General features: G+C 34.7%; 2 protein-coding genes across 2 annotated transcripts; both read left to right on the top strand.

Annotated features, from left to right (window-relative positions):
* Positions 1-608: 608 nt before the first annotated feature.
* Positions 609-2,846, top strand: LOC113510351 (cytochrome P450 6B5-like). Its single transcript, XM_026893802.3, has 2 exons — positions 609-2,114; positions 2,376-2,846. Exons 1-2 carry the CDS (start codon positions 749-751, stop codon positions 2,555-2,557), a joined length of 1,548 nt encoding a protein of 515 aa, XP_026749603.2. The 5' UTR covers positions 609-748; the 3' UTR covers positions 2,558-2,846.
* Positions 2,847-6,841: 3,995 nt separating this feature from the next.
* On the top strand, positions 6,842-12,310 carry LOC113510352 (cytochrome P450 6B5). The gene is made up of 2 exons (XM_026893803.3): positions 6,842-8,324; positions 11,724-12,310. The coding sequence occupies exons 1-2, from the start codon at positions 6,962-6,964 to the stop codon at positions 11,903-11,905; spliced, it is 1,545 nt and encodes a 514-aa protein (XP_026749604.2). The 5' UTR covers positions 6,842-6,961; the 3' UTR covers positions 11,906-12,310.
* The last annotated feature ends 432 nt before the right edge of the window (positions 12,311-12,742 follow it).

The raw sequence follows: 12,742 nt of genomic DNA on the forward strand, positions 1-12,742 counted from the left end.
TATATGTGTGAGTATATATGTATATAATTTTTATATATTTTTAATTTGCAAAAGATGCTTTTTTAATTATAAAGCACTATCATACCTACTTGTACAACAATTAGTCCATTACCTTGTAGGTTGTCTTGAAAAGATCGCTCTCAGCAATAAGACCACCTTACTGTACTTATACAATTGTATCGTTGTGTTTGTAAATTGTCTTGCTTATTTCCTATATTGTATGATGCAAATAAGTATACTCATTCATTCAATAATTAAGAATATAAACTGTTGAGTTTCTTGCAGGCTCTTCGCAACCACTTTCCGTAGCCACCAATAGATAAAAAAAATAACAATTTAGAAATGCTTCTAAACAAGTTTATATAAAGAAGAATGATTTGAATTTGAAAATTAGAATCAATAAATACGCAGCTGTTTTTATGTCACTAACGATATACAAGGTCTCGCATTGGTTATGCGTGCATTGTTTCTTAACTTAAACAGAGGGATTTAAAAGTATCATTGTTTACTTTTATAAAATTAGTGACATATTCTTAACACTTCCTTTATTTGACGTTTGAATACAAAGAAACTAGTTACTCATATTGACGAGTCTAATCCATCGAAATTAATATCATCTGAGCAAATATAGAGATAGGTAATAACAAACTTTGGATTTCTATAAAAGCAACCGATGTGCCTCGGGGTCATTAGAGCGTGTAAGAAAAGCGTTTACTGAATACACACATGAAGTCATAAAGCTAGCAAAATGATCACCTTAACAATAGCGTTAGTGGTATTATCACTGTTTTACTACTACTACAGTGTAACATCTTTCAAATATTGGAAAACAAGAGGAATAAAACACGACAAGCCTGTACCGCTCTTCGGAAACTGTTTATGGTACTTCTTGGGAAAGAAGAGCATTTCAGATGTTGCAACCGAAACCTACTGGAAGTATTGCAATGAGAAAGCAGTGGGACTATTTCGAGGAGGAAGACCAGAATTAGTGATTAGAGATCCAGAAACCATAAAACATGTTCTTGTCACAAATTTTACGAATTTCCATTCACGAGGTCTCAATCATCGCGAGGATAATTCTGAACCTATGATGAACAACTTATTTTTTGCAAAAGGTGACGTGTGGCGACTACTACGGCAAAGGATGACGCCGGCTTTCACTACCAGCAAGCTGAAGGGGATGTTCCCTCTGATCGTGGAGCGTGCTGAGAAGTTGCAAACACGAGCGCTAGCAGCTGCTGCCACAGGTCAGGCTATAGATGTATATAGTTTCATGGCAAGATACACTATTGATTTCATTGCATCATGCGGGTTCGGATTAGATATCAACGCCCTAGACCAAGAAGACTCACCGGTTGATAAACTCGGAGCAAAGATCTTTAAATACAATACAAGAGATAGATTACTTCGTTTTATAAATTTTCTCGTTCCAAGTATAGGGAAACAATTCAAAGTATTTAGAAATATTGAAGACGAAATGATCACTTTGACTAAACAAATCTTAAAGCAGAGGAACTATGAACCTTCGGGTAGAAACGATTTTATTGATTTATTGCTTGAATGCAAGAAAAAAGGATTAATTGTGGGTGAATCTATAGAAAATAAGAAAGCAGATGGAAGCCCTGAAACAGCGACACTAGAGTTAGATGATATAATTTTGGCTGCACAAATTTTAGCTTTTTTTGCTGCGGGATTTGAAACTTCATCAACTGCTACTAGTTTTACATTACATCTACTTGCATACAATCCTGAAATTCAGAAAAAAGTTCAAGAGGACGTTGATAGAGTACTTAATAAATATGATAATACACTCTGCTACGATGCTGTTAAAGAAATGACTTACCTAGATTGGACATTCAAGGAAAGTTTGAGAATACACCCGGCAACAGGAGTATTTGTAAGAGAATGTAATCAGAAGACACAAATCCCTAATCTGAATACAACATTAGACGAGGGTGTCAGAATACTTATTCCAGTTTACGCACTGCACCATGATCCTCAATATTTTGATAACCCCGAAGAATTCCGACCAGAGAGATTCAGTCCTGAAGAATTTAGTAATATCACTAAATATAGCTACTTACCATTTGGAGAAGGTCCACGGGCGTGTATAGGTAAGTTTTATTTCAATAAAAAAAAATAGTGTGCACTTTATGAGTAATCCATTAATATTAGTCTGAATAAGACACCAGTTTTTCCAATGGTAGTTATTTCTTCGAGCCATATGAGCGGCCTTAGACCACTTCGACTAGCCTCAAGTTATATCGATGTCTTTGGGTTATATCAGTGTCATTTCGGATTCTTACAAGCAGCATTATGCTATAAGTATATTCCTTAATCTCTCGAACCACTACTTACTTTAATTGTATTTGCAGGCGAGCGACTAGCTCTGATGCAGTCTCTGGCAGGTCTCGCGGCAATATTGTCACGTTTCACCGTGGAGCCCGCTCCGGAAAGCACGCGCCATCCCGCATATGATCCCTTGACGGAAATTACGTTAATGATAAAAGACGAATTACCCCTCCTTCTTAAAAAAAGGAGTAATACCATTCTGTAATTGTTATATCTACATGCATTAAATTATTCGTTAATATGTAATAATCCTAATCCAATAAAATAGTTTAAGATATTGTTGAACAAAAAAAACATGTCAAATGTGTTTCATTAGCCAATTTCAACTGTACATTGCTGGACATAAACCTCCCCCTATTGGCGGGTTTTGCCAGTAGTTGCCAAGCTTGGCAGGCGAGTTGGCAATTGCAGTTAGGTTTTGGTGATGTATTAAAAGAGAAGCAACTACCTATCCCTCGGCCATTATCCTTAGTCATCTTTTACGACACTCACGGTAAATGCATTATTGAATTTATTCTTATTTATTAATTCAATTATTAATTTTAATTTGGAAAACACAACAGATATCAATTAAAAATGATAATATTTAATTAACAAGACATTGGACAAGATTGATATCTTAAAACGTGTTAACACAAAATCATGGTTAATTCCTGATGAATTCATCATGATGGGCTAACTGGCTTGTTTTCATTCTCATCGATCACCCTTCACTGGTGCTCCGCCAGCGTATCCCGTTAGCGCAGGCGGGGTTACCATACTATTTTACTCATAAAAGAAATTAAAATTGACAATGACAAGTTATGGTAATAAGTATCTACTGAATATGTATAAAGATAAATCTATATAGAAGGAAGCTTTCGTTTTGTCTTATTTCGTGTTACACATTATTGGTAATTGTGCAACAAGCTTATATATGCCATTGAATAGTTAACAGCTGATGTGAATAATGTACGAATAGACATTTTAATTTTTATAATGGATGATAATAAAATGGTAACCCTGCCTGCGTTAACGATATACACTGGCGAGGCACCAGTGACGGATGATAGGTGAAAATGAAACAGGTCAGTTGGCCTATCGTGAATAACAATAAATCAATCACAATAGTTTCCAGGGGGAACCGCGTGATTGTCGACCTAATAGGGTATATTACTAGCAATGAGATTGTCAATTCCTATTACTATCAAACCCCTCTCTCCCCAATAGACATTGATGGCTGGCAACACTAAAATTGTATTTTTATAACAGGTAGCAACATTTTTTGTACTCTCGCAGTAAACGTTAATTATAGTGGGTTTGCGTCTCTGTATTTTTTTATTTTTCATGTCAATCTAACTACCATATATACATAATTACAGTCCACAATAGCAACTACTTGTATACTTGAAAATATCATGATGTTCGCAGTATACTGTTTATAAAAAGTTCGCGATCTGTCTACTTAATTCTGTTTTTTACTTTATGTATGTTCACCAAAGAGTGACTATACAAAAATCGTCTGCTTGGATATCTCTGTCTTATTCTTGTTTCTGGCGTGAAATAATTCTGTTTGCATGGTTGTTTTTCGATTTGAAGGGTGGGATAAGGCAGTGATTTTACAAGGCACAAAAGCATAACACCTTAGTCCTCAGGAATGGTAACGTATTACACATTCATGTTTCAATCGTGAAGCAGTTGTGTTTGCATAACTGTGTTTCGGTTTGAAGGGTTGGGATATGGCGTGAATTTACAGGGTACAGAGGAATAATACCTGAGTCCTCAGGAATGGCAACGCATGGGGGGTATCATGGGCGAAACAGTATACTCTGTTATGTCCATGGTACTGCTCATGTCTATAGGTGATGGTTACCACTTTACATCAGGTGGGCCGTCAGCTTATTTGCCATTCTAAGTTGTATAAAAAAAAGGAAAAAAAAGAACACAGCAGGCAGTAGATATATCCGCGGTTCAAAATCGATGCACTTTCCAGAATTCTGTTATTCGATATGAACTGTTCTCGAAATTTCTTTGTAAATCACGAAAACACTTCTATTCGATCACTATGTTAGAAGAAACTTCCAGAATAATCTTTACAAAAGTGATGAAGATGCATCATCATAACAATACATTTATATACACACATATATTTATGTTACGTACTAACTTTTTGCCCACAACTTCGTAAGCGTGTACTTTGAATTTAAAAAATATTTTTAAATTAAATATAAGAGATTTCTTCTACATATATTTATTTTATTTTTTATTATTATTTTAACCATTAACTGTCCACTGCTAGACACAAGCCTGCCTGGGAGTTTTGCCAGTTGTTGTCACGCTTGGCAGACAGGGTGGCAACTGCATAATAGCAAGTTTTCATTCATTCATCTATACAATTTTTTTTTTTACATTTATAACATTGTTAGGTTATGGAATGGGGAGCTCCCCTGTCGAGGTTTTTCCAAAAGACTACATCATAGGGTTCTTCAAAAAAGGGATAAAGAGGATTCTATCAAGGTCAACAGCACGCGCGTAATATCCCTGATAATGCAGGCGTCCATAGGTGACGGTAACTGCTTACCATCAGATGGCTGTACACTTTTTTGTTACCTCAGTGGTATAAAAAAAAAATTAATATTTACTTTATTTCTCTTTTGAAAAAAAAAACAAAGAATTTTTTTTTATATATTCATAGAATCAGTATGACGTACTTACGTACTAACAGGCTGGAAATGCAAAAACAAGACGAAAAACAGATTACACTTGTGCAAATGTAATGTGCATGGAAACGTGTGCAGGGAACAGTGCTGCACCATGCACATTTTATCATTAATTTACTTATCGATACTGAAGTATAAATCTTGAAATGCCTAACATTTTATAAACAGCCGTCAAGTGTCTTTGACATTTTTTTTTATACCACTGAGAAGGCAATCAAGCATACGGCCCACCTGATGGTAAGTGGTTAGACGCCTGCAATACCAGCGGTATTACACATACGTTGCCGACCCTGAAGAAACTTTTTTACCCCCTTTTGAAAAACCTAATGCTGTAGTCTCTTGGAAAAACCTCGGCAGGGAGCTTATTCCATAATCTGAGTGACATGTATATATTTTTGTTATTTGCATGTACTTGTTGTCATTTACCACATTCATATCCTTGCTCTGTATTTATATGTTTTCCGTTATTTTATTTTTTTTATTTTAATATTACATCTGGAATCGACAGCTATCTAGATATCTAGAATAACTGAAAAATATTATATTTACACAATACATTGGTCAATTATAGATTCCCAATTTGTATACCAGACAATGTTCAGATTTTTTTTTGGAGGGTATTCGCAAAAAAAAGCATTCGTTAAAGATACTTATTTGAAACGTAGGATAACTGGAAATTCTCGCATCGCTATATTTATGTATATAGACAATTTTAAAAAGTAACTAAAAATTATTTATATAATTTCATATACAATAAATTTAACTACATATGGAGTAACCATGTTGTACAATAATAGGTATTATATTGTAAGAGAATTAATTTTATGACATATTGCAATATTAACTTAATAAGCGGCAGCGTTCCTCTTAAAACATCACCAAAAGCCAAACTGCAGTTGCCAAAACCCCTACCAAATGTGACAACTACTGATAAATCTCCCCAATTGTAAATTACTCATAAAGAACGCTCCATTTCTTAGCTTTGTTCCTTATAATAATCTATGGGGAGTTCCATGTCCAGCAGTGGACAAATGACAACTGGTATGTTAAAACATTTATATGTAATTCTTTTAGCTACATATATTTTGTCAATTTCTATATCGATAATATCGACACTTATTACCAATTCCTAAGAAAATAAAATCATAAATTATAAATATTCTTGTATTTAATATTATTTCAATTTAAATACTTGACAATTCATAGTATTAATTAACTTAAATGTGATAATTTTCTCTGTCGTTTCATATATGAAACACTTGTTATGATTCTTAATATTGTTTTCAAATAACTTCAAGCATATTATAAGAGAAATGTGTACTTATAAGACAGATAGATATTTTTTATTATTTATATATTAATAATAAAATAATTTATCTATCTGTCTATATATCGTCATAGTCGTAGAATACTGATGGATCTGACAAATATTACATATATATGTATATCCGTCAGTATCCTATGACTATGACGACATTATAGCATTACTTACATCACTTACAAGGATTTTCTCTTTTATTTATACTACACCCAAATACTGAACATGTTATGATTTAAAATTATTTTTACTTTTACTTCATTCTACTGCAAAAGGTTAAAATATTTAGGAATTTATTGTTCATGCTCCCACTAAATCAGCTTCGAGCATATATTGTACAAACCAATGTCCTATTATCTGTCTTGCTCTAATATACAGGTTTTTTTTTACTGTTTTTTTTTTTTTCCTTTTACACTACCAATCTATATACTTTATACTATAGATACATATTAATGAATTTAATTTAGCAATATTAATTTCATCTGTGCAAATATGAAAATTGGCATAATATAAAAGTAAGCGAAGTGTAGTGAGACATGACGAAATAAAAAGTCAGTAACTAAGATACACTTGGAGTGTCAGTGTGTGCAAAATGATCACTTTAACAATAGTGTTCGTCGTTTTATCACTACTTTATTACTACAGTATAACGTCCTTCAAATATTGGAAAACGAAAGGAATAAAACACGACAAGCCTGTACCATTGTTCGGAAACTGTTTATGGTACTTTATGGCTAAGAAGAGCTTAACAGATATCGTAAACAAAACCTACTGGAAGTATTACAATGAAAAAGCGGTGGGATTATTTCGAGGGGGAAGACCAGAATTAATAATCAAAGACTTAGAGACCATAAAACATGTTTTTGTCACAGATTTTGTGACTTTCAATTCACGAGGTCTTAATTATCACGAGGATATTTCTGAACCCATGATGAAAAACGTATTTTTTGCAAAAGGTGACTTGTGGCGACTGCTACGTCAACGGATGACGCCAGCTTTCACTACTAGCAAGTTGAAGGGGATGTTCCCTCTGATCATGGATCGGGCTGAGAAGTTACAGGCACGAGCGCTAGCAGTTGCTGCCACAGGCCAGGTTGTCGACGTATATAGACTCATGGCACGGTACGCCATTGATTTCATTGCAACCTGTGGGTTTGGATTAGATATCAACGCCCTAGAGCAAGAAGACTCACCGGTTGATAAACTCGGAGAAATATTCTTTAAATCCAGTATAAGAGATACATTACTTCGTTTTATAAATTATTTCATTCCAAGTATTGGAAAACGCTTCAAAGTATTTAATAATGTTGAAGTAGAAATGGTCACTTTGACTAAACAAATTTTAGAGCAGAGAAACTATGAACCTTCGGGTAGAAATGATTTTGTTGATTTATTACTTGAATGTAAGAAAAAAGGATTAATTGTAGTAGAATCTATAGAACACAAGAAGCCAGACGGCAGCCCTGAAATAGCGACATTAGAGCTAGACGATGTAATTTTAGCCTCACAAATTTTTATTTTTTTTGCTGCGGGATTTGAAACTTCGTCATCTACTACGAGTTACACATTACATTTACTTGCCTACTATCCTGAAGTACAGAGAAAAGTTCAAGAGGACATTGATAGAGTACTTAGTAAATATGGTAACAAACTCTGCTATGATGCTGTTAAAGAAATGACTTATCTAGAATGGGCATTCAAGGAAAGTATGAGAATACACCCAGCAGGAGGAGTCTCTATGAGAGTATGTGCACAGAAGACCCATATTCCTAATATAAATACAACAATAGACAAGGGAGTGAGAGTACTTATTCCAGTTTACGCGATACACCATGACCCTAAATATTTCGATAACCCCGAAGAATTCCGACCAGAGAGATTCAGCCCCGAAGAGTTTAGTAAAATCCCTAAATTCTGCTACTTACCATTTGGAGAAGGTCCACGAGCTTGTATTGGTATGTACATTGTCAATTTAAAAAAATATGTGCCCTTTGTTTCTAGTGTCTTCTATCCTTTATTATGTCGTAGCAGTACATTATAATTCCTATAAGACTGAGTTTGTAATAGTATAATTACAACACGCATTAATACAGGATGTATTATTATCTGTGTACTTAAATATTTTAATTGTCCACTAATTAATATTGACATCTGCATAACTACCTGCATTCGATTCACCGCAATACGTTTGAGATTTTCATATTGCCACTTTAACTATCACACCACTCTCTTTCAACAAAGAATTCTTCCTCAATGGAATCCAAACAGTCGTGTTGATGTTTGAATCGCTGAATTTATTTCAACAAAAGGATGAAAAAAAAAAAAGAAAAAAAGACCCGAATGCCTACAAAACTTAGTATCGATATCAGACCTATTTTATTACATTGAAATTTCTCTGAATATAGAGTATTCTTTAGATACTTTGAAATAGTTATTTATTAATGAGTCTCCGAATTCTGTAGTAATTCACTCTTGAATTCTAGATCTAATTTGGGCAACAGTTTAATATATTACCCTATTATGGTCAATGGCTGGTATCATCTTACCAGCCGTTAACTGTCTACTGCTGGAGATACTTATAATAAATCTGTAGAAAGGTCAATTCTGTACATGAAATATATTTCCAAAATAACTATCAGGGGGTGATTAGTGATCGATACTGATGCCAAAAATGCAATCAGTAAAATTTTTGTCTGTCTGTCTGTATATTCGTTATAGAAACAAAAACTACTCGACGGATTTTAACGAAACTTGGTACAATTATTCTTCATACTTCTGGACAAGTTATAGTATACTTTTCATCACGCTATGATCGATAGGAGCAGAGCAGTGAAGGGAAATGTTGAAAAAACGGGAGAAGTTACTCCTTTTTTAAGCTTCCGTCGCATGTGCAGCCTTAATAGCCACTTTTTAAAATGTTTAAATGTCCACCCGTGTGAAGCCGGGACGAGCCGCTAGTTGTCAATAATTGTCCCGTTTGGCAGACGGGTTGGCAACCGCAGTTTTTGGTAATATTCAAAGAGGAACGCTGCTGCCCATATCTCAACTATCAAGTCCCTTTAGTCGCCTCTTACGACACAGGAGAAAGGAAAGAATAGTCTATTCTATACGGGGACCATACGGCAAATAAATAAATTATGATTGAGACTAATGATGACTAGCTCATCCGTCATACTCGTGAACGAAAGCTGCTTATGAGTGCTTAAGTTTACTTCTTTATTTTCGATGTAATAATACATATAAATAGAATTTAATTCCGATTATAATCACAGTTCCCATGCAAATGCAAAATTATTTTGTACATAATAATTTGGAAAGAGTAACTGTTGAGTAGCGGATTCTACAGCAAATAAAATCATCTAGAAACCAGCTGTACAATCATATAAAATTGACGGTTTAAAGCAGCGTGCAATCGAGTTTATTTGAATAAAAATTACTTCTATTCTATAGTAATGAATAAATTAATTAACAATCATTAAAATTAGAAGAAGAAAAAATACAATAAATTATATAACGGAGGGAAAGGGATTGTCAGTAATGGAGACTGAGAATCCTATTGCTAGCAATATACCCAACCAGATCGACCTCCTCGCGGTTCTCCCTGGAAACTATCATGGTTAATTTCTGATGAATTCATCATGATGGGCTAACTGGCCTGTTTTCATTCTCATCTATCACTCTTCACTGGTGCTCCGCCGGCGTATACCGTTAGCGCAGGCGGGGTCACCATACCATTTTCACCCAACAAAAAAAAAATTATATAACCATTTTTCTACCCTTACCTCAATTATTATTTGGGGTTAGCGTAATATCTTTTTATACATATTATAAAAAGATTTGGCTTATAGTTTTACGACCGGCCGCCTGCCTGACGTCAACCCTCTTTGCGAATGCATTTGTTGGTGTTTTCCGCCACAGCGCTGGTTTTCAGTCAGTCCCACTCTCAACCAAATACAAAAAATAATGACGATGATTTTTATTATTAACATGATATCACCTGTGAAAACTGACGGTTGTGATTTTCACTTGCAATAGCCTAATGTAACACGCGTGTATTTTATTTTAAAGTAAAATATGTATATTTATTTTGTGTAATAAAAGTGGCCGTGTGGTCGCGGCATAGAATAGGTCAACCCTTCCTTTTCTATGGGTGTCGTAAAAGACGACTAAGGGACGGCGAGGTATGGACAGCAGCATCCTTTAAAACATCTCTAAAACCTAACTGCGGTTACCAATTCTCCTGCCAACGTGGCAACTACTGGCAAAACACCCCAAGGGGAGGCTTATATTCAGAAGTGGACACTTAACAGCGGTTATGATGAATATTTCCTTTATTATTAACGTGACATCAACTGTGATAAATTATAGTTGTGATTTTTGCACGCAATAACCTAATATCACAGCACTTATTATCCCTATTTTATTTTAAAATAAAATATTAATATTTATTTTGTATAATAAGAGTAAGCGAATAAAGACTCTTTATGGGCCAATCTATTGTCTGTTGTTGTTACTATTGCGATTTCATTTACAGCTATTTGTAACAGTTTATTTGAAGCAAGGTAGCAGATGTAATAAATGATTTTTCGTATCATATGATATTTCATTTTCTTCATGTCGAATATTCCAATCCTATTGAATATAAACCTCCTTCATACATTATCATAGCGAAGAGGAGACTGCTACAAATATACTATGTCAATTTCCACATAGTCTTATTTGGAAACTAACATAATGAGTTCATCAAGATGGATCAACCAACCTTTCAATCTCACCTATCACTGGTATCCCAACAGTGTATACCGATAGCACAGTAGAACACCTTTTCATTCATCATCATCATTTCAGCCCATTATTCGTCCACTGCTGGACATAAGCCTCCCCTATACACTGCCATAAAGAACAGTCCTGAGCCACTTGCTTCCACTGACTCCCTGCAATGCATTTCAGGTCGTCACTCCATCTAGTAAGGGCTCATCCTACACTGCGTTTACTTATACACGGTCTCCACTTAAGAACCTTTATTCCCCATCAGTTGGCGGCTCTTCGAGCTATGTGACCAGCCCATTGCCACTTCATCTTGCTTATCCTTCGGGCTATGTCGGTTCTATTACGCACGTTCTCGTTTCGGATTTTATCAGGCAGAGAGACTCCGAGCATAGTTTTCTCCATTGCCACCTGAGTAACTTGAAGCTTTAATATATGGGCAATCGTGTAGGACCATGTTTCGGTTCCATAAGTCATCACTGGCAACACACACTGGTTATAAACCTTCGTCACTTTTTCCTTATGAACTACAAATAAGTATATTCCTTAATCTCTCTGACCCATACTTACTTTATTTGTATTTTCAGGCGAGCGACTAGCTCTGATACAGGCTCTGGCAGGTCTCGCAGCGATATTGTCGCGTTTCACCGTGGAGCCCGCCCCGGAGAGCACGCGCCATCCCGCATATGATCCCCTGTCAGAAATTACCTTAATGGTAAAAGGTCAATTACCCCTCCTCCTTAAGAAAAGGAGTGACACTGTTACGTAACTGTTATATCTGCATTCATTAAATTAATCATTAAATTATAGATAACTGTTGTGATTTAATAAATATTCCACAAATATTTTAATAAAAATTTTAAATGCATTAATTGTGATACAATAATGTAATGTATAATCTGAGTGAATATTTATAATAAGTAGAGGTATATATTTAAATTATTAAATGTATTACATCTCCATATTTAGAAATAATAGAATTTTTATCGTGCCTCCGATCAAACTGTTTATAATTACTCCTCTCCATCCAAAGGTTGCCTTGAAGAGATCGCTCTTAGCGATAAGGTCGCCCATTGTTTTCTCATTGTGATTATTTCTTGTAATTGTTTTTATTTATAATAAGTTTACTACTGTAATCTTTTGGTGAAAACAATAAAGAGTGTAATAATATTAATATCTATCTATTTATTTATGTAATAATTCATTTGAAATACTTGGTTAAAATAATATAATTAAACACTAAATTCGAGGCTTGTATCGCTGCAATCTTGTATCAATAAATACATAATTTAGAATACACACTTTTATATGTATATTGTATGAGCCATTAACTGTCCACTGCTAAATATAATCTCTTCTATAAGAGGAGTGTTGCCACACTTGGCAGACGGGTTGGTATCCGCATTTTGGCTTTTGGTATTGTTCTCAGAGGGACGCTACTGCCAATCCTTCCACTATATGCTTCCTTAGTCGCCTCTTACGACACCCACGACAAAAGAAGGGCTGGACTATTTCTATGACGAGACTTACAAGTATATATATATACATTTTGATTATAAATAAAAGAACGAATAGTTGAATGAATAATTTATCAAGTCATATTTGT

Source organism: Galleria mellonella, unplaced genomic scaffold (genome assembly GCF_026898425.1).
Source record: "Galleria mellonella isolate WM207_F2 unplaced genomic scaffold, CSIRO_AGI_GalMel_v1 utg1217, whole genome shotgun sequence".
NCBI classification, from domain to species: Eukaryota; Metazoa; Arthropoda; class Insecta; order Lepidoptera; family Pyralidae; genus Galleria; species Galleria mellonella.